Source organism: Monodelphis domestica, chromosome 2 (assembly GCF_027887165.1).
Source record: "Monodelphis domestica isolate mMonDom1 chromosome 2, mMonDom1.pri, whole genome shotgun sequence".
NCBI classification, from domain to species: Eukaryota; Metazoa; Chordata; class Mammalia; order Didelphimorphia; family Didelphidae; genus Monodelphis; species Monodelphis domestica.
In genome coordinates this window covers 540,092,917-540,120,100 of record NC_077228.1, presented here as the reverse complement: position 1 = coordinate 540,120,100, position 27,184 = coordinate 540,092,917, and the positions used below count along the sequence as shown (strand labels likewise).

At 46.2% G+C, this 27,184-nt stretch overlaps 1 protein-coding gene across 1 annotated transcript in view; it reads left to right on the top strand.

The window, feature by feature from the left end:
* The first annotated feature begins 8,237 nt into the window (after window positions 1–8,237).
* The window catches only part of LOC100011653 (aryl hydrocarbon receptor-like), a 102,771-nt gene continuing 83,824 nt past the window's right edge, over window positions 8,238–27,184 (top strand). The window contains exons 1-2 of the mRNA XM_007486055.3: window positions 8,238–8,909; window positions 24,279–24,466. Coding sequence (XP_007486117.2) covers window positions 8,851–8,909; window positions 24,279–24,466 — 247 coding nt within the window. The 5' untranslated portion in view covers window positions 8,238–8,850. The remainder of the gene's footprint in view (window positions 8,910–24,278; window positions 24,467–27,184) is intronic.

Here is a 27,184-nt window from a genome sequence, read left to right as displayed (position 1 = left end):
TGACCCGGGAGAAGTGTTAGCTCCATTCATACTTTTGTGCAACTGTAAATCGCTTAGAGATCTACCTTGTCATTGTTCTGTTAGTGACTCGGGGTAAAAGGCACCTCAGATGGCTTCAAATCTGGTCTCAGATACTACCTAGCTGTGTGACCCTGGGCAAGTCACTTAACCCCAATTGCTTAGCCCTTATTGATCTTCTGCCTTGGAATTGATACTCAATATCAAATATAAGACAGAAGATAAGGGTTTAAAAAAGAAGAAGGCACCTCAGAGGTACTGAATCCCACTAACAGCTAGTCAAGAATTCTCTCCGCAACCCAAGCCAATTGGTTTCATCATCATCAGTTTCTTTTTGTAGACCTTCCTTCATGGAGGAGAAGCTCAACTCCTCCTGAGGCATTCACATCACAGGGAGACAGCTATCCTTGTGAGGAAGTTCATCCTGGCGTCGCTTATCTTCTCTAGGACTTCACTTGTCTTTCTAGGACTTCAGGTCAATTCACCAAATCTTTTTAAAGGGTCTATTGTATGCCATGCCCTACTCCAGCTACTGAGATGCAATGAGAAAATTGCAATAGTAGCTTTCAAGAAGCTTACATTGTATTAGGGGAATGGATTTACCAATTGCTTTGTTACAAGGGAATCACTTTAAAAGACTGATATATATTAATTTAAGGTCGCCAAGGAATCAGCTATGTAATTCCTAAATGAAAACTTAAGCCAGCCGTCAATCTTTTATGGAGTTTAATTACAATAGGAGGAAGTAATTAGAGATAGAGAGAGAGAAAAGGGAGAGAAGGAAATAGGGCTTAAATACCCCTTCTGTTTAGGCTGGGCCAAAAGGCCCAAGCCCTTAGATAGCTGGGGCAAAGAAAAGAGATCAGTCCCTATTACTCACGTGACCAAAATGGAGAAACAGTCTCAGAGGCCCCCACCTTCAGCTTCCTTCAGAGCAAGCTTCTCAGAGCCCACACGAACCACACCGACCAACTACTCAACCTCCTCTCGAGTCTTCAGACCCCCTATCTTTAAGGAAACCCTCCAAGTTGCCTCCCCTCAGTCCTCACATCTACCAATCACTGTTCATCAATTTCCCTGTGCCAATGGAGGCTCTAGCTTAACCCAGGACTGCCCAGAGGTTTCTGGCTTTTGCACATGTCTGTTGAAGGTCATATTTTCAAATGATTAAATCTTTGCTCCTTTGCTACAGCCCTTTCTAAATCCTGTTAACCTGAGTAGGGTAGAGATTGGAATAATTAAATTTTGATCTAGGCTGCAGCCCTTACTCAATCCTGTTAGGACTGAATAGGGTGGAGATTGATTCCAAGTATCTCCATTGTATCAATTCTAAAATCAATCATGACTCAAAGAAATTCCTGTTCTATGCTTAAGCATAGGTCAAAGTCCTTTCCATTGTTCAGCAAAAGGTTTCTGTCCTAAAGTAATCTTAAGAAGGTAGGAGAAGGAACCTCCCATGCCAATGGGGTTCACATTCCAATAGTCAAGACCCACTATCAAAAGGAAATTTTTCAAGTATGAAATTTCCCAATGGTGAAATTTCCAACATTTATAAGTCTAAGAAATTTTGAGGTTTACAGCTTCTACTCCACACCATGGTCCTGACACTCCTTGTCAAATTCATCAGCACCATGAATGAGAGAAAAGTAATGAGAGAGTCATAAATTTGGAATCTGGCTCTATTACTTCCTACCCTCCTCCTTTGGAAAATGTGGGAGATACATGAGATGGCTTCTGCGGGACCTTACAGCTCTTGTATGACCATGATCCTAAAATTAAAAATGAGTATGAATACAGCTGTTGAATCTGAAGGTCTTAATTTGTATTTTTTAAGACATTAGAGTTCCCATTTTCAACACATGACCCTCAAAGGCTATGCCATTTTTTAAGACCTCATTTATCTGTGAATCTAGTTTGTTCTGATGTGACTAACTGATGCTTCAAGGACCAGAGATTTCAGTCAGTCAGCCAATTAAGTGCCTACTATGTGCCAGATACAATGCAAAGCACTGAGGATACAAAGAAAGGGAAAAGATAGCTCTTGTCCTCCATATAAATTGATTTTTATAACCATCTTTTATTGTTTCAAAAGTTTTTCAAAAGTTTGCATTTTGCATCTTGCATTTCTTTAATTGTATGTTTTGCACTTGCATTTGTGCAAGGATGTTTTCATTGATTATTTGTTCTCGTTTAAATTTTCTTTTCTTTGATTTATATCCCTAGTGCAGGTTAGCATACAGAAGGTGTAGCAATAAGAATAGGATAAGATAAACCTAAGATTAAGATTATATTTTGGGGGGATTATAATAATAATAAGGTTAGGTATAACTTTAGAATTACATAGACTAGCAAGCATATGGGAGAGATTTTTTTTCTCTCCATATACTCAAAGGGGGGGGGATTATAAGGATGATATTAGAAATTAAGTCTTGTTATATTATTTTAGAGATAAGAAGTCGAGAAGCTAAGCTTGAGAAAGAATTGGAGTTTGAAGAAGACCTGAGACAGAGTGTCAGTTTCAAATGTTGACAGTCTAATGGTTTTTCTATGGTAGTTGGTCTCTGGCAGTTGGCAGAGTTAGTCTTTCTCTTTGGGGGCTTGGAGGAGGGGACTTCTTTTCTCTCTCTCTCTCCTCACTGTCTGAGGTAGAAGGAAAGGAGGTAAAGACCTGAAGGAGCTAAGTGTTTTTCCTTTTCCCAACTTGAGATACACTAGTGACTATCTATTGCTGTGTCCATAGATTGTTTTATCTCAGAGAAGACCAAAGTAAGACTTGGTCTTTGGTTTGGACTCTGAGTCTGCATAGGCTCAGAGTCCTACTTGGTTCTTGCTAAGGCTCAGCCAGCTGGCCTTTGTTATTTTTATAACTTGGAGACAAAGTTAAGAAGCATAAGGATAATTGTGTTAAGTTTATTGTAGAATAGAGAAACTTTGGGTAGGTCAGATTAGGAAGGATCAGCATAGCCTGTGGAAAAAGGAGAAGCAGTTCCTTTCGGAACCAGGGAGTTTTATTTTGGTGGAATTAGAAATTCTTTTTTATCCTTATATATTCTCAATAATTAGTTTATTTTTTTATAACAAGAGTCTCTTTATAGCATGCTTGCACCTGGCCCTGAAGAGAAGTTCACTTATGAGCTTCACTTCACTTATATAAACTGAAGATACTTTGTAAGCACAGCAAGCGGAGTATCTAAATAAGTTTATAACCCATGATCAATTCATTATTAGTTTTTCAGTTTCTGCCTGTTATTTTTATAGCAAGATAATCTCTCAGCAGTCAAGGTTGCTCTTGTTGACAAGTGAACACTCGGCTGTGGTGCCCACTTTTCTGGAGAGGTCATCTCTGGATGATGTCAGACCAACCCTGGGAGGACAGAGGAAGAGTCTATCTTGGCAGGACCTGCCATAACTGGCACTGCCTCCACAGAGACTAGTTCAGGTCCTTGTCCACTTCCAACTGGACCAAACAATAGCTTCTTATTGTCTCCAGATTTCCAATGTCTCCCTTCTCTGTTCCTTCTTCTAAACAGCTGCCAGATTGTCTTTCTTCACCATAGATGGACCATCTCATATAACTGCCACCTGCCAAGGGCTCTCTGAATGTTATTATCAGTAGCAGTTTCCCTCCCTTGTTCAGCCTACATACACTCAAAATAAAGCCATGATGGCTCCATATTAGATCACATTTATGCTTCATTTTAGAGTTGGCAAAGTGCTACGTGGAGCTTATCTTACTTGATCCTCCCAACAGCTGGGGGCTATTATCACCACTCCCATTTTACATAGGAGGAAATTGAATTTGAAAGATGCGAAGTGACTTGTTCAGGGTCATATAGAGCAGATAGGTCTGAGGTAGGATTGGAAATCAGGTCTTCTTGACTCCGAGTACAGGATTCAGTTCCCTTCCCCTCCTCACACTGCCATTCACATCCCACCACAATCTGGTTCTCATTGGCCTTTCCCATCTCACTTTCCAGTGCCTCTCCTTTGCACAAATATCCACTGGAACCAAACCAGTCAAGTAGCTTTTATCTCAATTTTGCTCCAGAACCTCCCATCTGCAGACACTGGACCAGCCTGTGCCAGTGAGAAGGGATGCCCTCTCTCATTATCTCTGCCTTTCACAATCTTTCTCTTTCTTCAAGATTCAGCTCAGAATGGGGGAGAATCCCAGAATGTGAAAATAGAAAAGGATCTCAGGCATAATCTAGGCCAACTCACTCAACACCAGAATGCCTTGTTACTGCCCAGTGACGTCCAAGGACCACTTCCAGTGCCATCTTCTTCAGGAAGTCGACCCTGATCTCTCAGGTGAGTGGTTGGTTCCTCTTCAAACTTTCCCAGAGCACTTAGCTTGACCTACACTTGCCTCATTCCATTCCATTCTTCCTGGTGTTAAAATGACCTGTTTCCATGCTGTGTCCCACAGGAGAAATTAAGATCTGTGAGTCCTAGGGGTTATTCTCCTTTGTCTTTGTACCCCAGCACCAAGGACAGTGTTTGCCACACAAAGGGCCTCACTAAATGCTTGTCCAAGAGCTTTGAGATCACTTCTGCTACTTAGGTGACAGAATCAATGAAAGTTCAAACTAGGGGATTAAAGCCTATGAAGGGGAAATGAATTACCCAAGGTCACACAGGTATCAAGGAGGAAAGCAGGGATGATGTCCTCATCTGAAGCCATTATTGACTGCTCTTTAGATTTGACCAACTGGATCCTATATAACCAATTCCAAAATAATGTAATGAATTGTTGCTCAACCCTTGTCTTTGCAGTGGCTGTTACAGAGGGGATTCCTGCCCAGGGAGGTGTTATACTAGTGGCATCTGAGATCCCCACTAACTCCAAGGTAAATCTGTAAGGACATTCCCAGCCAGGCACCCAGTAGGTGCTCAATGACTATCTGTTGGATACTGATACACTTTTTGTGTATCGTTTCCTTTACATAGGGAAACAAAGTGATGTTTGGGATATATGGCAGCACAGACAGTGGTTTTGCTTAGTGACCCATCCTCAGAGTAAAGGTAGGAATGGGGACCAGAAGCAGAGAACTGGGCAGGGCATCATCTCATTTAATCTCTGCCCATTTTGCTGACTGTTGTTCCTTCCCTGCTTCATTTGGACACCCAGAAGAGAAGGTCTGGGCAGTCTGAGCTGCCTCATCATCCTAGCTATCCACAGTTCTTGGATGGATGGGCATGTGGGCAGGGGAGGCAAAGGCTCTGAGATGTCTGTGGAACATACAGATTCTGTCTGAGCTGCTTGTTAAACTTCCTGATAGAGTGTTTTATACCTGGGCAATGGGCACACTCTTCAAAAGCAAGGGTGGATTTATTGTTAGGCTGGTCATACAGATTTTAACAGTGATGGAGAATATTAATAATTCAGATTAAACTCAAAAGTTTGATCATATGGTATGCTAAACACTGATCAGCATTCTCCAGCCCACAATCCCTCCTCCTCCAAGTGATCAACCAGTAAGAAATTTAACAGGAGTTGAATGGAATTTTGTGGTTCCCAATTCAGTTAGAGTTCTGGATAAGGGCCCTGAATCAGCACAAGTGAAAGCAGACAGAAGGATCTACTTAAGAGGGTGCCTGGTAGAGTAGCCTGAGTCCGCCTGAGGCCCAGAAAAGCCCGAGGTCAAGGACTGCCTCTGCATATCAGTGAGACAGACCCTGAGCATGGGGCTTCACCATTGGAGAGCCAGACAACTTTGGAAGACTATAGAGTGCAGAAGAGTTGTTCATCTGCACTGGCAGAGCCTCCTTTTCTGTAGCTCCCCACAAATCAGACTGACTCCCAAAGGAGAAAAAATAAAATAGATTTAGTCCTTGTCCAAGACTCCTACTGGCTCCCAGGCTGGGCAGGACAGCTCAGGACACTGGGCTAGGCAGGAAGAGAAGATCCAGCTGGCCTTGTCAAAGACTGTCTTACCAATCACTGCACGGAGGAGGTGGTGGGAGAGGAACAGATGGGCCCCAGGAGACTAAACAGCTGAGGTCTACTAGAGCGCAGCAGAGAGTTTCAATGGGACCTCCTGAAAGACCCAGGAGGCACCCTGGAAAGACAGCACCATGAACACGCTCTGGCTCCGTGTGTCCTGAAGAATGGACTTGGCTCATATGGGCTCTTGGCATGTAGCCTACATGTATGGTACCAGCTTACATGTTCTTCACGGTTCTTGGCACATAGTAGGCACTTCAGAAATGTTTATTGATTGGTGGACCTTTCATGGTCAAATCACCAAGCCTTTATTGGATGCCTACTATTTCGGTCATTGCGCTGGGGTCACACATTTCTGCATGTGTGTGCCCTTCCCTTATTCGAGGCTGGCAGTTAACCAGTGGGAGAGGGCACTTGGTGTGCATGGAGGAGTGGGCAAGAGCTTGTAGGAGACTCCTTTCTTCCCAAGTTTGCCCAAGTGTCATTTGATTAAGTATCTTTGGCTTTGAACTAATGTGTCCTCTGACTGGCTTGGAAGAGTAAAGATGCTGCTGGAGCGTGACTTTGGGCTGTCCCCCAGAGTGCCTCAAACCTGGGGCACTTTTCTGGGGGCCTCCAAGTGAGAGAAGATCCCAAGCGCGAGGGGGACATTGGGCACACTGGATTTGGAACAAACAGAATTCAGTGTGAATGTCACTCCACCCAGAGAATGCCGGAACAGCCGCCATCTTCCTCATGGCTGTGGTGAATGGATGTACAGGATGCTTTTGTCTAGAGGCTCATCGAGCCATGAATACGAATTCTCCACCTCACCCACAGTTCAAGATGCCTCCCTTTTCTAAAGTGAGGGAGGAGAGGGCAAGGGTGGCAGCAAGAGGGATCCCAAAGCCTCTTGAAGGCCCAACGACAGAGACATGAGAAAATTGGACTTCCTCCTCTGGGTTCTCCTTTCAGGTCTGTATTTCCTTTAAATGGGAGAAAAGCAAAATGACTAGCTGGGGAAGTTTGTTTATCTGGGCAACTTCTTTGAGACCTTTGAAATAAGTGAGATTCCTGGACCTAGACTGTTGGTAGTCCAGTAAAATCCCTGGTCTGTCTCTATCAGGTTGTAGGTCTGTTTGCCAGGTCTGGGACTGGGAAACAGGATCTGACTGCGATATTCTTAGAAAAACAGTAGTTTGGTTTATTAAAATAGTCCAACAAAAGGAAGGGATGGAAGGCCAGGGATTGGAGTCCCTCCCACTAGGTTTCTAACTCCTTCCTCTGATCCTTGGGGTTCTCACAAACCCCTCTTCTGTTTCTTGATGCTATCTGTTCTACCCTGTCTAGGAACCCCCAAATCCCTAACCTTCTGGCCCTCCAAAATATCGATGGTGGACGAAGAATAGTTCCAGAGGATTAGATGTGGGTGAGGTAGTTGATGAATTCACCTGGGAAGCTTCAGCAACAAAAGGCTCCGACCACACCTCCAGGCACACCTCTCTGGGCTCTGGTTGGCTCTCTTCAGCAAGATGAAATCTGAGTCAACTGGAACAGGAGACATCGGGGTGCATAGGATACATTCTCAGGGATGGGATGGATGATGGGGAGACCTCAGGACTTGGGACATGGCTTTCCCCAGAAAAAGCAGGTCCCCAACGACAGGAAGTACTCCCTCCAAACTCTCTGAGAGAAAAGACCCCCCCCCCCCCCCCCCCCCCCCCCCCCCCCCCGTCTCCCTTAAACCCTTCCCCCACACTCCAGTCCACCCATGAGCCAACCCATCTCAGCAGAGTCAATCACAAACCTCTGCAAAAAGCTTTCCCCATCTTTCTGTCTTTTCACCTTCCATGTTTCAATGGGGAATCTAGAAACCCCAAACTTGTAGCCTAGTAAGATCTGAGGAACCCCAAGTCAATTCCTCTGCTCTGGAGGAGTCTGAGCTTTCCTTCCCAGGAAGGGAGAAAACCCACCCAAATGGAAACTTCCATCTGCCTCGGAGGTCAGGGAGTACAAAGTCTTCTCTCACCTTGAAATAAGAGAATTCAGTCCATTTCCGGGATTCCACAGTTAGGAGGTGGATGGTCAAGGCCGAGACCACTAAGAGGGGGCCAAAGGCCCCTCTCCTCCCCTTCTCCCTCCTCTTCTCTCTTGTTCCTCCTCCCTTCTCCCCTCTTCCTCTCTCATCCCCTCTTTCTTCATCCCCCATCTTCCTCTTCCTCCCTCTTCCCTCCTCCCTCTCCGCCTTCTCGGTTGCCCTCGCCCTTTCTTCTCCTCCCTCCTCCTCCCGCACGCTGGCTTCCTGGGTTGGGTGTTTCTCTGAGCGAAGCCATTAGCTGTGAGGCGGCAAGTTCAGTCCCTCTCTTTGGCTGGCTGGGCCAGAAAGCTTCGGGAGGGAGTGATCCCTCCATCTCTTCTCCTCCCGCCAGTGCTAGACTCGGGCAGCAGCTGCAGGAGGCCAGCCCTTGGGCGGGAGACCAGAGCTCCGGCTGGAGGCGAGGGCGGAGGCTGACTGACCACAGACAGACTGCAGGGAGGACGGTTGCAGAGAGGGCGGGCAGGAGAGACAGCAGCGCCCCACGGCTTGAGCTGGCGAGGCTTTGGGAGCGGGCCCTGCCCAGATTGTGGCCGCGACAGCAGCTCCCTGTGGAGGTCCCCGAAGAAGCACCCTTCCTCCTTGGCACCCCAGCGGCAGTGAGTCGGAACCGGGGTGAGAGCGTTCGAACTAGGGGTGGCTGCGCTCGGCTCCTCCTCTCGTACTCTGGAGCCTGTGGGAGCCAGGCCCTCCCTCGGCCTCTCTCCGCCTCTGACCCTCCCTCCCTCCTTGCTGTGCCTGGGTCGGAGGTGCCGGGACGCCTGGGTCCTTGGGCTGGTCAGGAGGGGCAGAGTGGGAAGCTGCCTTCGTCATGGTGCCCGCCGGAGGTGTCTATGCGGTGAAGAAGAGGAAGAAGCCGGTGCCAAAGAGGTGGGTACTCGGACCGAAGGAGTGGGCGGCCCCCAGACTTGGGGCTAGCCTGGCTTGCGCCCGAGCGCAGCTTGGCCAGGCCGCTGCCCGGAGTTCCTACCGAGCCGGGCTCAGAGGATGGAGCAGAACACCTAGGAGCCCGGGGGAGGCTCAGCGATCGGGAAGTCGTCTTTAGTGGGTGGGGAAACCCAGGGCCAGGGTCACACAACTAGTAAATAGAAGGACGAAACTGGAACATGGAGCTTTTGGCTCGAGAACCAGGGCGATCCCGCAATGCCCCCACGCCTGCCCCATCCTTTTCTCAGGAGTTCTTGCCCCATCAAAGTCCGGGGTAAGGACAAGGCCAGGGAGTATCCCTAGCGGGCTTCCTTGGGAACCTGGGCAGATCCCCCAAAGCCTTGAAGAGCCAACCCCGCCCCCTGAAAAGGCTGATTTCTCGGGGCGACTCATCTGCGCAGGGGCAGAGCTCTCTCTGGAGTCTCTGGAGCCCCAGCCTCCTGAAGTTGGGCTCTGGAATTCTGGTCCAATGAGGCAGGGGTAGGGGGTGGCTCAGGGCTGACCCATTTTTTTCACGTTTGCTGCTTGTCCTCCCCAAGACTTCCAATATACCCCCACCCCCTCTCCAGCTCCACGAAACGACCGCTGCCCAGAAAGGGGTTTTCTTTTCTTTTTTGACTTGGGGATTGTCGTTCTCAGTTCCTCCGATCCGGCTCAGAGTCAACGGGGCAAGTCTATGGTCATTCACTTCTTTTCGGGGAACCCAGTGGGGCTGGGCTGAAGGCAGAGATGTTTCAGAGGCAGAAACAGCAGCCAGGTTTTGATTAAGGATGGGGTAACTCTCTGGGCTCATTCTCAGGGAAGTCCCCTGACCCGCCATTGAATGCTCTGAAGGTGTCCACTGGAATATGAGACCTTATGTTGGTTCTAGCTATGCAATATATGTGGATGTTTGTATTTTCAGTCTTTTCCTGCTCTTTGGGATGGGGTTTTCTTGATAGAAATACTGGAGCAGTTTGCCATTTCCTTCTCCAACTCATTTTACAGATGAGGAAACTGAGGCAAGGAAAATTAAGTGACCTGCCCCAAATCATACAGCGAGGCAGTACCTAAGGCTGCATTTGAACTCATGAAGATGAGTCTTGATTATTCCAAACTCAGTTGGATTTGGAATTGGAGGATCTGGCTTGAATCTTGGACCTGCTCCTTATTCCTTGTGTGACTTTGGAGAGACCCAGGCCCTCTCTCCTTCTCACTTCCCTTTGCTGTTTAAAAAAAAAAAAAGGAGTGGTTGGCTGTGACTTGAAAGGACCAATTAGGAAGCCCAATGAAATGTGGCTTCTGTCACTGAGCAGAGGTGGTGGATTACAGGTGTGGAATAAGGCATACTTGGTTGGACTTGGCCGTGGTACTGATTTACTTCCTTTTTTATGGTTAGAAAGTGACTGCAATATTTAATGCAAAGCATTCATAAAACCATTTATCTTTTAAAAAAAACCTTTTGCCTTCTGCCTTAGTATAAATTCTTTTAAAAAAATTCTTAAATTCCATGTTAGATCCAAAACTATGTATTGTTTCTAAGGCAGAAGAGTAGTAAGGGCTAGGCAATTGGGGTTAAGTGACTTGCCCAGGGTCACACAGCTGGGAAGTGTCTGTGGCCAGATTTGAACCCAGTTTCTCTTGGCTCCAGGCCTGGCACTCTATCCACTGTGCTACCTAGCTGCCCTGTCATAGGCTGAGACCAGTAGCTGTAATCAAGGAAGAATGGAAAAAAACACAGAGAAACATCTATGAAGAGAGACACATGAGAAGCACATGGAACAGGCATGAGCAGCAGGGGATGGGAGAAGTTCCATTAGAATTAAAAAACCACACTGTTGGCCGGGGGCTGAAGCTGGTCAGCACGTTGGCTCTTAACCAGGACTCTTGTCAGAGCTCAGGAGCAGAGTGGTTTCTCCATATACCTTTTCCTATCTGGCTGTTCTGAAGAAAGTGTTTCTGCCTTTTATTTGAAGATAAATGATCCTGATCCATCCTTTCCTCCTTGAACGATGGCTTGATCTCCCATCAAATAGAGCTATAGAAAAGATAGGGTTGGGGTCTCCCCGTTCCCTCTGTCCTACCCTTCATCCCTTTATCTTTCTTTCCCAAATAAATCAATTAGCCAGTTAGCATACCAAAGACTGTCTCTGAAGTTTGTAATAGGAGGGAAGACGTCAGAGTTTCATAAAGAAGAAAATTCGGAGGGCTTGACTCCCTCTTGGTCAGTCCAGACTCTCTCGAGCTTAGTGGAGGAAGGAGAACGTGGTTACCCAGAACCCAGTCCCCAACGTCAGCTGATTCTCTGGTCCTAGCATGTGGGGCCCCTCTGGCTATTCTGCTACTGCATCGCCCAGGCCATTCAAGTTTGGGATCTCCTGGAGTATAGACGTAGATGCTCCATGACCGACCGTTTTTGGTGCCGGCCTGCCGTTCATTATATGAGCGTGGAAGCAGCTTCTCCTGATGTTGATGAACTCATCATCATCGCCGAGAGGGCGACAAGCCTTAGCCAGGGTCATAGCTGGCAGGTGTTAGAGGCAGACAATGAACCGGAGTCTTGCTGACCCCCACACAGCTCCCCTGACTCTTCAGCCATGCTGCCCCTCTCTAGGCACAGAGGCATGAAATCCTCCTCAGTTGGGGGACTCTAAATCATGGAATCCTGCAGGGTTGAGAGCTGAAAGGAACCTATAGTGTCTCCATCCAGTCCCACTCCCAACCCCAGTCTGACAGAGGAGGAAACTGAGGTACAGAGCAATGTTGGAATACTGACCCCAACTAGGGCACTAAAAGGCCAATACCAGAATTCTTGAGAGCTCTTTCCCCAGTGCATTCACTGAAGTGAAGATACGAACCTCCCCAAGTGTATCAAGACGGATAATAGGGCTTCTTCTCTGGCTTAGAGGGAAAAACACTATTGACCTTAACTCACATTTCCTCCTTAGGACCAATCTTTCTCATGATGGGACTGGGAATGAGTGTGCCTGATGGCATCTGAATTCCCAAGACTGTAAGTCAGGTTCTAGGCAAATTGTCTTTGCTCTAGAAAATGTTCTAGGCAGCTAGGGGGAATCATTGGACTTGAGTCCAGAAGACCTGAGTTCAAATCCTGACTTTATAACTATGTGATTCTGGACAAGTCACCGAACCATCTCCCAGCCTCAGTTTCCACATATGTAAATTGGAGAGTAATAATAGCCACAATCCCAGAGTCTTGCTTGGAGGATCAAATGCTGTAAGTGTGTGTGTGTGTGTGTGTGTGTGTGTGTGTGTGTGTGTGTGTATTCCATTGGAGGTGGTGCTAGTAAATGGGACAGAAGGGTTAGGCAGGATCACTCTGAGGGAGGTCAGACACTCTCAGAGTGGAGGCGAGGCAGACCTGCGTCCAGAGCTCCATCTTCGTCCCCCCTGGCTGCCTGGAATGATTTCTTGAGCAAAGAAACTTGGGCGAGAACCTGCCTTACAGGCTTGTGCAGTGAGATGTACCAGGGACAGAGGACTGCCTAGGAAGGCAAGAAGGCGAGGGATGGAAGGCTGTGCAGGAGAAATAGCAAGCAGACCAAAGTGACTGGAACCTAGAGCATGGAGCGATGTGTGCATGGACCTGTGGCCTCTACTTCTGCCACTGCCTTGTCCAGCCTCTACAAATGCTTTATATTTCTGGAAGAGAAGAAGATGAGGCACAGGTTATAGAATTTAGAGCTGAGAGGGACCTCAGAGGCCAAGCAATCTAATGCCTTCATTTTACAAAAGAAGAAACTGAGGCACAGAAAGGAAAAACAATGGTGCGGGATCATGGTCTTATAACTGCGAGGGACCTCAGAGGACATTTAGGGCAGCTAGTTGGTGCCAGGCCTGGAGTCAGGAACACTCATCTTTATGGGTTCAAATCTGGCCTCACATACTTCCTAGTTGTGGGATCCTGGACAAGTCACTTCACCCTGTTTGTGTCAGCTTCCTGATTAGTCAGATTCACTAGAGAAGGAAATTGGAAACCATTCCAGTATCTTTGCCAAGAAAACCCCAAAAGGATCATGAAGTGTCAGCATGACTGAAAAATGGTCCAACACCAGTGACTAGCTCTTATTGAAGGGGGATTGCTCAGTCCACTGCCTCCACTCAACCTCTGAATCTCAGGCTCTTCATTGCAAAATGAGGCTCTAGAGATGGTTCAATCCTCTCCCAGGGTCTTTCCAGCACAAATATTCTACGATTCCATTTCTGTGCTGAAAGGGCCAGAAATGACCACGATAGAGGAAAGGGACGGACGTCCTGGAGTGGACGGACAGCACTACTGTGTGTGAAAAGGCAGAAAAGATGGATTAAAAGGAGGGACCAAAACTTACTTCTGATCCTCTGAGTGCAGGAAAGCCAGTGGTCATTCTCCCATTGATGTCCTAGTGGGTCTAGAGCGTCTGAGTAGTTTGTTCTTGTCCTGCCTCACTGGGCCTTTGCTGAACTGCCCTATTTCAAAGCCCGGCTGTGACAGCAGGCACCTGGACCCTCTTGAAAGCTTGTTACCCTCGTGCCCAGAAGAGGGCTGATCTCCCCTCGCTTCCTCATTTATAAGAGGACCCCAGAGTCGTTTGATTCAAGGGATTTCGTTTCGAAGGAGCTGGGGCCAAACATCCATTGGATCCCTCCTCCCTGTGTGACCTTGGAAAAGTCACAACCTTTCAGTGTGCAGAATCTCATCTGTAAAATGAGGTGCTGCATGAGCTCCCCCATCCCTTGGGATAGGACATTATGGTCTCGTGGCTGCTTTGAGATTGTCAGTCAGCTTCATGGGGAACGGATGAAACGCTTCTGGCAACGTGAATTTTCTGCTTTTAAGGGATGGGGATTTTTTTTAGTGCAGATTTTCCCAGGAATATATCCCCCCCCCCCCCCCCGTCTGTCATTGCATTTCCTTAGTCAAGTCTTTGTTCACATCCTGGAAACTGAAGCCTTGAGGAGCCACCTTGTATAAAGCTCAGAGCAGTGCCTGAGCCTCCCTGCGACAACGCTCTTTCAAGGGGCCTGGCAGACACCGGCTCTCTGTCACATTGAAAGCTGGACAGTCTCCCTGCCAGCACGGACTGTACGTTTCCTTCAGCAGCTGGCATTCAGGCTCCGGGCAATCTGGGCTGGGCACCCTGGCATGCTGGGCTCTGAGAGATGGGCCGTGGATGCAGTCCTAAGCTTGGTCTCAGCAGAGGCTTGCACTTGGGATGCCGAGAATTCTCCTGAAGGAGAAGGTGCTGTCTCTGGGCCACTATCTAGAAAGCAATTGGGGGAATCAGGCCATTATTCAGAGTCCTTTTCTTCCTTTGAAGCATGCACCCAATGCCCATTTCATGCCCAGTGGTGTCTGGGATCCATTGGTGCCATTTGTGGCAAAGAAATGGCACAAGTGGATGGTTTGGAAGGGGCATCAAGCACAAGTGCTGAACTGGGGGTCAGGGAGTCATTGATCCAAATAATTCTTTTGGCAAGAGCTATGAGTGTGACCCTGAACAAATCACGTATCCTCAGTTTCCTTATCTGTGAAATGGGAGTAACGATATTTGCAATTAGAGACAGTAGTGAGTCTGACTCAGGGCCCAGAAGACCTGACTTTATGTTCCATCTTTGACACTGAGGCAAGTCATGTCGTCTCTTTGGATCTCGGTGTCCTCATATGGGATAACAATCTCTGGGGTTGCCATCTCCCAGAACTGAGATGAAGTTTAAGCAAGACAATGTCTGTAAACACTTGCAAACTTTAAAGTGCTAGAGAAATATTGATTGTTGTAATATTATTATTCCTTCTTGCTAAGTCAATGGGGTGCAATGAAGAGTGCTGGAATGGAATCAGAGGGCCTGAGTTCTTCCTTCCTCCCTCCCCCCTTCCTCCCTTCCTCCTCCCTTTTCTTCCTCCCTCCCTCCTTCTTTCCTTCCCTCCCTTTCTTCCCTCTATTTTCTCCTTCCTTTCCCTCATTCTTTCTATCTCTTGTTCCCTTCTTTGTGTGATAGATACAGAATCAGGTCAGGAACTGGAGAGGCTTCCGTGCACACCTCTCAGGGGCCAACGGACTGGTCTTCACACCACCATCTGACTTGGCTCACCTGGGAAATGTTTAATGGTTACACGACACCCTCCTCCTTTTACCGCTTTAAATTTTGGGGCTTCACTTTTAGAACTACTTTTTCTCGAGATCCCTGGCTTTGTGGCTTTCTTCTTTAACCACTCGGTTTGGAGAAGGCCTTGGCTGTGACTCCTTTGCTCTTCTTTTTATAAACAAAAGCCTCCTTCTTCTCTTCGGCCAAAGTGACAGTCCAGTGGGAATAGTGGTGCATCCTAACGGACATTTTATTTGGGAATCCTAGAGTTTTGCTCTTCCACGTGTTCCATGGGATGTGAGAGGGCCAAGTTGGGGAAGACCACAGTCACATCAAGTCTGAGGGAGCTGAAGCTGCAGAAGGCTGTGTGTGTGCTTTGGGGGGTGGGGTGGGCAGATAGCCCCGCAAGGTCCAGAGCATGACTGTGTACCGGCCTTATCTGGCGATTGGTCCATCCATCTCTCAGGCCCTTGGGAACTGTCCATCCTTCTCTCCCAGGTCTGGCAATAAAGTTTTTCAAAGATACAAACAGCTTGAAATGCACTTGTTTGGGAGTCAGAAACATTTAGGGGGGGCCCTGGAGCAGATGTGGGGAAAGCATGAGATTGGGATGTAGCATTAGCGCACCTGGGTTCAAATCCTAGCTCTTATCACTTCCTAGTTGTTGAACTTTGGACAACACAAGTACTTCCCCTTTCTGGGACTCAATTTTTACCTCTACAAAATGGGAATAGAAATAGCATAGGGGCATCTAGGTGGCTCTGGAGATTGAGAGTCACTCTTAAATACAGAAGGTCTTGGGTTTAAATCTGGCCTCAGATATGGCCTAGTTGTGTGATCCTGGGCAAGTCACTTAACCCCCATTGCCAAGTCCTTTTGTCTTGGAACCAATACAAAGTATTGATTCTAAAATGGAAGGTACCATTTTTTAAAAAAAGAAATAGCATCAACTTCTGGGGGTTGCTGAAGGAAATGGCAAACTACTTGTAAAAAGAAATTTAGTTAAGTAGCTTTGTAATCACCTATAAAGATTCCTCTATAATAGCTTCTGTAACCAACCCTGTGATTTATATAAAATATAATAGGAATAAAAATAAATTAAGTGTCTTACATTTCCCCTTTCCTTGCCACACACTCTGGAGGTTCTGAAATGAGAAAACTGGGCTTCTTGTTTAGTCCTGAAATATCATAACCAAATGACCTGAGAAGGGAAAGGAGAAAAGGGGAGTAACCCAGTTATGTCCCCTTTATTGGGATTTATTAATCATTTCAGTAAAATGTTTCCAAACTCACTTTATCTTGTGCTACCTACTGGATATGGCATGCTACCTCTGACTTTCGTAGTTTGTGCCCACAAAATAAAGTCAGATATTTGGCTCAGGATGTTGGCCCACTTCTTTTAATTTTTTTCCATATTCCATTATCTTTGTCAAGAACGTCTCAAATAGTGTCATGAAGAGTCAGATACCAAACAACAAAAGGAATTAAAGGTGATTTTGGATAGAAATTGCTTTATAAATGCTTAGCACAATAGAAATATCAGCCAGTCTATGTAGAAGGATATGATAATTTTACAGGTCTCTTCCAGCTCTGAATCTAAACTTATACTTCTTGATGAGTGACTTTGAATATGTTAATTAGCTTCTTGTTTGCCTCACTTGTAAAATGTGTCTCTGGTGCATTTCCCAGTACCCCATCAGAGATGTTGTCGGGCTACAAGACTACATGGATATGTCAGACAATTGAGAAAATATTAGGTCTTCAGGTCCCTGCCTCATGAGCTTCCCTCCAGTGTGTGGCACTCAAAAACTTTGTGACTCTTAGCAAATTGTTGAATTTCTTTAAGCCTCAAAACCAATAACTTATACATGGATTGGTATCTTCCCGGTGTGGTAAGTTCCTATATTGACAGGATCCCAGGACCTTGACATATGAGTGGCTCGTCCCATTTTTGGAAATTTATTAAGATTTCATGTTCCATGTATCTTTGATTTTGAGAGTCTGAGAGTAGAGCCGAGGTCTTAAGAGACTTTAAGAGGGATCTTGGCTGGAAAGTTCATCCCCTTTATGACTTGTCTGCTGGTTGAGTTTTAGAGATCTTTTAGATATGTTGGATCCTGGACAGTAGATGTGCAAGTAATGAGTATTCTCTGGGGTCTCACCCAAAGCCTGGTTGCCATATTTCCTTATAGGGTTCCATGGGTATCCTGAGAAGCTGATGGATTTCTCTTCTGTAATGCCATTGGTTCAAACTCCCCACCAATTGTGCTTTCTTTCACTGTTAATTATTAATGATTATCATTCCAGTTCTGTTTAATAATTTCACATTAATTAGCTATTGCAAAGATATTTTTACTTTGAAGATATAGCAAGAGGAATCCTCTTGAGTATAGGAAAGCCAATGGTCATTCTCCCATTGATGTCCTAGTGGGACTAGAGCTTCTAAATATTTTGTTCTTGCCTTGACTCACTGGGCCTTTGCTAAACTGTCCTATTTCAAAACCCAGCTGTGACAGCAGGTACCTGGACCCTCTTGAAAGCATGTTAACCTCATGCCCAGAAGTGAGGGCTGACCTCCACTTGCTTCCTCATTTATAAGAGATAGCAAATGGCTTTTTGTGGAGGCCATCCCAATTTGGTAAGACCTGACAAAAATTATGGTTCAGGGACCAGAGCCTTTATGATGCTTTAGAATCTCTCTCTCTCTCTCTGTCTCTCTGTCTGTCTGTCTGTCTGTCTGTCTGTCTGTCTGTCTCTCTGTCTGTCTGTCTCTCTGTCTGTCTGTCTCTGTCTCTTTCTCTGTCTCTCTGTCTGTCTCTCTGTCTCTGTCTCTCTGTCTGTCTCTCTCTGTCTCTCTGTCTCTGTCTGTCTGTCTGTCTGTCTGTCTGTCTCTCTCTCTCTCTCTCTCTCTCTCTCTCTCTCTCACACACACACACACACACACACACACACACACACGAGCTTCCATAGCTACTTCTGGGTCATTTTACCCAATGCTGATTTTTTGGGGGGCATGGTTGGGATTCAGACTTTTAGAGCTTCTGACTCAGGGTCTATATTTTTCTAGCTCTCTAGATTGAGTGTGTACTACTAGGGGTGAGTAAGCAGTCATGTGCTCTATGTCACCAGGGAAGCCCATTCCATGATACATTGTCAACTTAGCAAAGTATTCCCAGTTGAGTCTAAAAAAATGCTTTGCTAAGTTGTAACTCCATAATCTAAATAAAATATAATACAAATTGAATTAGTTTTAAGAGCTTCTACATCTAGCAAGGTACCTGATCTGTCAGTTCTACATTCTAATTATTCCAATGAAGATTTGGTCTTCATAAGTGGAACTGAGGGAGAGGAGTTGGACTGTTGTTAACCTCAAAGACATCCACTACATTTAAAACTGTGGGCTAATTTATGACAGAGCTGGTTTTTCTGCCTTCCCCTTTCTTTTTTTTGGGGGGGGGGAAGACATTCTCCCTTAGATATAAACTTCCCTACAGGATGTCAGACCTGTCTGGCTTCCTATCAGTGTCATAGCATATAGCCACTATCCCATTTCCCTTAAGAGGGAGGAGGATCTCTTCTCTTCCCACCCCTGTCCTGGTGAGAGTGATTATTGGTTTCCAAGTGCAGCCCGAATTCATGACTTTTCAAGGAGCCCAGCGAATATACTACACAATATCTTTATCCACATAAATCATTAGCATTTGTCTATACCATCAGTAAAGTCTAAGACTAAGAAATAGAGAAATTCCATTTAAAATAATTGTAGGCAATATAAAATACCCAAGAGTCCACTTGCCAAGACAAACCCAGGACCTGTATAATCACAACTATGAAACATTTTTCATACAAATCAAGTCAGATTTAAATAAGTGGAAAAACACAAATTGCTCATGGATAGGCCAAGCCAATTTAATAAAAATGGCAATTCTACCTAAATTAATTTACCTATTCAGTGCCATACAAACCAAATTACTCAAAATTACTTCAAAGAGCTAGGAAAAATTTGAATTTATCTGGGAGAGAAAAGGCCAAGGGAATTATTAAAAAAATATGAAGGAAGGTGGCTTATCTGTACCAGACTTCAAACTGTATTATAAAGTAGCAGCTATCAAAACAATCTGGTACTAGTTAAGAAGTAGAGTAGTGGATCAATGGAATAGATTGGCCACTCAATATAAAGTAGTAAATGACCATAGTAACCTAACGTTTGACAAACTCAAACACCCAAGATTTTGGAAGACAAACTCATTATTTGACAAAAACCTCTAGGAAGACACTACATGTTTAAGGAAAACTTCTTGAGCACTCCCATGAATGAAATAAAAAGACATATAGCTACAAGGGATGGGTTACTTTTTGGCCACATGTGACCTCTGAGCTTGAGTCTACTTTTCTCTTGATTATGTATGTACAAGGGGGAGGGAGAGTGGTGTTACAGAATTTGGGGGGCTTGTTCTGTACCAGCTATTTCTACCCCCTTAGTAAATACTCTCCTTTTTTGCTTTTCTTTTAAAAATCCCCTTTTAAAAACCCGCCTAAGCCTAGCTGATCAAATGATTCTCATCTGATGATTTTGAGAGGAAAGCACACCAGTTGGGGCATGAGACAGTCTCTGCCTATTTCCAGATGTGCCTTTCTTCCCATTTAAAGAGCCAACCCTGATAGTAAAAAATAAAAAGAAGAGAGATGGGGGTAGCAGTTCAGCAAAATTAAAATAATAGTTTGAAATGACATGGACTTTGAAGCCTAAAGATTTGGGTTCAAACTCTACCTCTGATGCTTGATACATGTATGATCTTGACCAAATCATCTAGCCTCCTTGAGAGTCAATGTTCTCACTTGTAGATGAAGGTGTTGGATGAGTGGGCACCGAGGTCCTTTGTACTCTAGATCTGTGTCCAACGGAGCCTTATAGTATCTGTGGTGTGCTGCACCTATCATCTACTTCCACAAGAAATGGAGGCAGGCTATTATAATATTGCACTGTCTCATAGTGTTCTCATGTCTATGCTCCTCTGTATTAACGATATTAATTATTTCTTTTAGTTCAGTTCTGTAAGATTTCATTACATTCATGCAGCACAGTTTGTTTGGCCATCCCCCAACTGGTGGGCCTCTACCTTGATTACAGGCTTTTGCCACCATCAAGTGTTCCTCTAATTATTCTGGCATAGAGGGTGCCTTTTTGTTTGCTGTCGAGCTCCCTGGGGCACGTGCCTTGGAGTGGAATATCTGGGTCGAAGGATGTGGACAATGTATTCGCTTTCTTCTTGGTCTCTTTTCCTGAGATTAACTACAAAATATGGCATCCATAGAAGAATACCTGGTTCCCAGCAGGAATTTCATCAGTGCTTACTTGATGCATGCCTGTGTTGTGCCATTGCCATAGATTTTTCTCTGTCTACCACCTTCCCAGGGACAGCCCCAATTTCAGAAATTGAAGTCGTGTTTCTGAGGGACACCCACACCGAAGTTGAGAAGCTTCAGTCTCAACCTAACACTGCCTTCTCCCTCTGCCCCTCCTGCTGGGAAGATCTCACCATCATGTCTGGCTCAGCCCTTCCTGTCCCAAATCGGTAGACCTTAGCTATTCAAAGTCCTTGTTGGGAGGAATCCTTTAGGACAGCTGAGATTTTTGAGTAGCTGAAAGCTGTCCCTTTGAAGAGCAACTAGGGGCAACTAGCTGGCCAGTGAAAAGAGCTCTGGACCTGGAGTTGGGAAGACCTGAGTTCAAATCTTACCTCAGGTAGTTGTCTGACTTTTCTTCCTTCCTCTTCTGTAAAATGGGGATAATAATAGCTCCTAACTCCCAGAGTGGTTGTGAGGAACAAATGAAAAATGTGCAAATTTTCAAGTATTATATAAATGCTAACCATTATCATTGTTGGTTTTACCATTTGGTGTGGGAATTCTGCCTATTTTCTGTACCTGATGTCTGCTTTGGAAGAATGTGAATTCCTTGGGGACGGGGATCTCATCCTCAAAAATATAAAAATCAAAGCTTTTCATTCCCCACATTTTAAATAAGTGTCTGTGGAATGGGATTTGTAAGGGAGTCATGGGTGAGTTTTAGGATTTAATCAATCAATAAACATTTATTAATCTCTTGCAACATGCCAAGATCTCCCTAAATGTCAGAGTTACAAATGGGGCAAAAGACCATAGTCTCGAGGAAGCTTACAATCTAGTGGGGGAGACAACATGCAAAGTAAAAGCACAAAGCAAGCTATACATGGGATAAATGGGAGACAATTAATAGAGGGAAGGCAGGGCAATTAAGAGGGCTCAGGGAAGGCTCCTTGTAGAAAGAGGATTTAAAAGAAGTCAGGACGACTGTAGTTGGAATGGAGAAGGGAGAGCATTTCAGACTGGACACCATCAGAGAAAATGCCTGGAGCAGAGAGATGAAATGTAAATAGGGGGCCAGTCTGGAAAGGCAGGAAGAGCTAGATTATCAAGGGTTGTGAATGTCCAGCAGAGCGTTTTGTTAGTCAAGACATTGTTGTTTTAAATGAGGTAACTGCGGCTCAAAGAGGTTAGTAGATTCATGATCTGATCTCAGGCCCTCTGAGTCTAAATCCAATGAGCTTTCAGAGAATCCATGCTGTGGAGGTGGAAGAGTCCTCGCAGGCCATCTGGTCCCACTTTTTCATTTTACAGATGAGGAAACTTGGCCTCTGAAAGTTTGAGTGGATGAGGAGCGTCCTCGCCCAAGCGCAGACAGCTGGTAACAGGCAGAGATGGGACATTGAAGCCAGGGGTAGAGTGGAAGGCTCTGGAATCAGAGGGTCTGGGTCCACATCACTCACGCCTCTGCCCTTTGCTCCGTGTGTGACCCGGGAGAAGCCATTTATCCTCCCTGAGCCCCGTCAGGCTTCTGAGGCACCTTCCAGCCGGGTCTGCCAGCCTGGGGCCCCAGGACTCCAGAGCCAGAATGCCTCCCTCTGCCTGGTCAGGCTCTCAGTCCTTGGTTGGCTTGGATTGCTCCCTTCTGAGTCAGAGGAGTTGCCGGGGCTGGACAGCTCCCAACCAACCAGGCTAGTTGGCTTTCACTGTCTGGGACTGAAAATCAGGACTGCCCATGCCAGAAATGTGGCCGTGTGAGTAGTGGAGGAAGATCACTGACCCCCACACAGGCTGGGCCAGGCTCTTAGCCCACTTTCATTTGCTGAGTTACTATACAGCAGCCTCAGGATGGCCCTGCAAGTTGTGGGGAGATCCAGCAAGCCTGAGGTTCTTGGGGGGAGCTTTCCTAAGCTTGGCTGCACGGGGCTTTGAACGCATCTTCTCTCCCAGAGAACTAGTCACAGAAGCAGCTTCTTTCATGCTCACCATTTCTGGGACTGCCTTGGGCAGACCAGAGCTAAGTACATTTTCATTGACATCTTTCGTTTTAACGTGGCTTCTGTCCTCCCTCCACTCTTCTAACTTTCCCTCCCCCAGAGCCATAACTTATCACACAGAATTTTTCTTTTCTTTTCTTAAAGCTCTTACCTTCCACCTTAGAATCAATGCTATGTATTGGCTCCAAGGCAGAAGAGCAGAAAGGACTAGGCAAGGTGTGTGTGAAGTGACTTATCCAGGGCCACACAGCTAGAAAGTATCTGAAGCCAGATTGAATCCTCTCTAGGCCTGGCTCTCAATCCACTGGGCTACCCAGCTTCCCCTGAGATTTTTTTTTAAAAGAGGAAAAAACAATCAAAACCAAACTATGTAGCAAACAAATCTGACACTCATGCCTCCCCACCCACTCTGAAAAGGTGCATCACATCATCTCCTTTTCTTCTGGAGAAAAGGAGGAATGAATGAATGAATGCTGGGATGTTAGGAAGAGCATGAGTACGTGAGCTGAGTTTAGAGGGGCTCATCCATCTCTGTGAGACTCTGTGTCTAGGACTGGCTCCTTCAGGGTCCCTGGAGGGGCTCCTTTTGGTGAGAGGTTACTTATCCTCCGAAGCACAGCTAAGGGCCTTTGCTGACTCCTGATCTGAGTGAAGGCTGATGGCCACAAAGAATGAGGGAGTTGTGGGGTGCCTCTCAGGGGCTGCCCTCAGACTGTGGAGCTTTATGTTTCAAAGGCTGGATCCTTCCTCAAATGTGGTTCTCCGGATGGGTGGTAAATGGTCTGGAGGTGTTGCTGGCCAGGCAGGGACTTTCTGGGTTTGCATGACGCCATTGGAAGAGGAGAAAGGGCAAACCAGAACAGGCAAGTGGAGTTTCTCTTTTTGTTTTCAGCCCAAGGAGAACTTTAGATAAATCTGGCTCATTGGGACAGGCTGAAATCTGATCTGCAGCACAAAACAACAAGTACAATTGATGTAAAATTGTCTACTGAGGGACGTGGTGGCGTCCTGAGCTTTGTGAAATGATCCCAGCTGGAGAAGGGCCACAGAATCTCGGAAACTTGAAGTTGGCAGAGATACAAAGACATCTAGCTGTGGCTTCTTCGTCTGCAGAATGGAGCTAGTGATAGCATCTCCGTTACCTCATCCGGAAAATAGGAATGGGAATAGTGCCCACTTCATTGGATTTTTGCAAGAATCAAATAGGATAATGTGTGGGAAGTATTTGTAAAACTTGTAAAATTTGTAAAAATTTTGTAAAAATTTGTAAAAATTTGTAAAAAATTTGTAAAAAATTTGTAAAACTTGAAGTGTTCATTCAACCAGGCAACAAGCCTGGTTGTTATGAAGTAGATACTCGGGGCCAGCCAGTGTGTCAGGCCCTGCGGGGACAAAGAAAGAAATGGAACAGTTCCGGATGTTAAGGAGTTTGGATCTTAGTTGGGGAAGATGGAACGGAACCTGCAGAGCAGATGATCAAAAAGAAGATATTTATGTTTTCCTAGTGTTTTCTCCATCTATGCATTATCTGTCCATTCATCTATCTAGTAATCTCGCCATCATTTCTCTCTGTCACTCACTCATTGGATCCTTATAAAAATAGAGAGAGGGAGATGGCATTGTCTCCATTTTACAGAAGGGGAAACTGAGACAGAGGGGATAGGCCATTTTGGAGCAGAGCTACTCTTATAGAGATTGTAATCAGAGGACGCCACTGCTGAGGCCTCACAGAAAAGCTGATTCTGAGCTGGGCTTTTGAGGATAAGGACCCTTGGGACAGAGTTATACGTGGTTTTACCTCGGACATCCCAGTGGTTTTAGAGAAGGATTGATCTAAAACAATAGAGTCAGATCTGCTTGGAAAAACGCATCCTAATCTCCTTCCTTTTTTCCCTTCATCCAACAGTCCCAAGCCCCCCCCTCCTGAAGGTGCCAAGTCCAACCCTTCGAAAAGACACCGGGACCGCCTGAATCAGGAACTCAACAGGCTGACCAACTTGTTGCCCTTTCCTGAGGATGTCCAGGCCCGGCTGGACAAACTCTCCATCCTCAGGCTGACTGTGGGTTACCTGAAGGTAAAGAGCTACTTCACAGGTAAGACGTGGAATTGGGTCCCTGCTTGGTGTCAGCAGGTTCCGAATCCCTCCCTGAGACCCTGATCATGAGGTCGGCAGCAGAGCCCTGTTTAGTGTCCATGGAAAGTACCAGGAAGATTGCCTCGGGGGGGAATAGGGAGAGTATATTTGTTTGGCCATAGCTTGCACGCCGGTGGAGCACCTCGGTGAGGCCACTTCTGAAGATGCTACTGTGAGGGGGAGTCACTGCAGTGAGGAGGCAGAGGAGTCACCGCTGCCATCAGGAGGTTCCAATTTTAACTTTTATCCTGGTAACAGAAAAGCACTCTGGGAAAGAACTGAAGGGGGAGCTGGTTGCCTGAGCTCCGAGGAGGAAGAAGCTGATCCCCTGCCTCAGGATCTGTATCCCTGACGACCTGAGGATTTCCCCAGCCTTTCCTGTGAACTTTGAAGGCCGAGGACTGTACCTGCTTCTCCTGGAACAAACTAACAGAGTTAGGGTTGGCCGAACACTTACAGTGGCTGGAAGGGCTGAGCCCTGACAACCAGCGGAGGCAGCCTGAAACACAGTTTACTCTCTAAGGAGCCAAAGAAGAAAGACTTGAATTCATTCACTTAGATTAGGCTAGCAGACGAAGAAGAAGAGAGCAGTCAAAAAGCTGTGGCTGGAGCCTTAGCCTCTGGCCAGGCTAAAGAGACTCCATGATGCTATTACATGAGCTTTAGGCTCCTGCTCCTGCTCTCCATCCCCAACCTCCATCCTGTTCATGAAACCCCTTTGCTCCAGGCAAAGATATCGTTAAGGAGGGAAAAAGCTTTTAGGGTGAAGGGTTTCCTTAAGGGTCAGAATCTCTCCTTGACCCCAAGTTTTGTCAAGCCTTGGGGTGGCAGCCTTGGTTCTCACCCTAGCTGGAGCCCAGGAAAAGCCAGGCACAAGCCGAGCCCTGACAAAAAGTCATTTCCCCATTTTCCTTCAGTCACTTTCTTGGTCAGACTCCTGCTTGGTTCTTCACAGCCATCACACTCAGTACTGTCAGGGCAGACATTGTCTCTAACAGAAGGAAGGAGATTTCCCTACAAGTCAACCAGTCAACTCATCAAGACTAGGGCCAAATAACACTATCTAGGGGGAACCCCCTTCCCATCCATTTACTCTTTACACTCTCTGTTGGAAACCTCTGTGTGTGTGTGTGTGTGTGTGTGTGTGTGTGTGTGTGTGTGAGAGAGAGAGAGAGAGACAGACAGACAGACAGACAGACAGAGAGACAGAGACAGACAGACAGAGAGATGGAGAGACAGAGAGACAGACAGAGAGACAGACAGAGAGAGATGGAGAGAGAGAGAGAGAGAGAGAGACAGAGAGACAGAGAGACAGAGAGAGATGGAGAAACAGAGAGACAGAGAGAGAGAGATGGAGAGAGACAGACAGACAGACAGACAGAGACAGAGAGAGATGGAGAGACAGAGACAGAGAGAGAGACAGACAGAGAGAGATGGAGAGAGAGAGAGAGAGAGAGAGAGAGAGAGAGAGAGAGAGAGAGAGAGGGAGGGAGAGACAGAGAGAGATGGAGAAACAGAGAGACAGACAGAGAGACAGAGTGAGAGAGATGGAGAGAGACAGAGAGAGAGATGGAGAGAGAGACAGACAGACAGAGAGAGGGAGAGAGACAGATAGAGAGACAGAGAGAGAGACACACACACAAAGAGAGAAAGAGAGAAAGAGAGAGAGGGGGTAGGGAGAGAGGGAGAGAGAGACAGAGAGACAGAGGGAGAGGGAGAGAGACAGATAGACAGACAGAGAGACAGACAGACAGAGAGAGAGAGGGGGAGAGAGAGACAGAGAGGGAGGGAGAGAGAGACAGAGAGACAGAGAGAGATGGAGAAACAGAGAGACAGAGAGACAGAGAGAGAGAGATGGAGAGAGAGACAGAGAGAGAGATGGAGAGAGAGAGAGAGACAGACAGAGAGAGAGAGACACACACACAGAGAAAGAGAGAAAGAGAGAGAGGATGGAGGGAGAGAGGGAGAGAGAGACAGAGAGACAGAGGGAGAGGGAGAGAGACAGACAGACAGACAGAGAGACAGACAGACAGAGAGAGAGAGAGGGGGGAGAGAGACAGAGAGGGAGGGAGAGAGAGATAGAGACAGACAGACAGACAGACAGACAGACAGAGAGAGAAACTATCAGCCATTTGCCTAGACAGGTAGGGGAGTTCCCTGGAGGGGTTTTATTCATGGACACTCTCAGATAACAACTTTAAACCCTCACTCCAGGTTTCTCCCTTTGCCCCCTCACATATATTTAACACCCAGAGCTTATGAAAGTGGTCTCAGAGGCCATCTAGTCCAGTCTCTCATTTTTATAGAAGACAAAACTGAGGCCAGACAGGTGAAAGGACTTGGCATCAGAGGCACGTAGAGTTGGAGCTGGAAAGGACCTCTAATGTCATTTAATCCACACTCATTTTAAAGAGAGGAAAACTGAGACGTGGGGAGACTTATCCAAGGTCACATAGTCATACCGGGATGGGATTCAAACTCAGGTCTTCTGATTCCAAATCCAGGGCTATTTCTGCTGTCAAAGGCTGTGGTTTAGTTAAAAACAAAACAGCCAGGTGTTCCCATCCCAGCAACCCCAGTTTGTTATTAAGGGATCATCTTGGAGGCCAAAGTTAAAAGCCAGCCCAACTGATCTGCCTCATTATAGACTTAATTAGTTGCATAGTAACAACCTGGT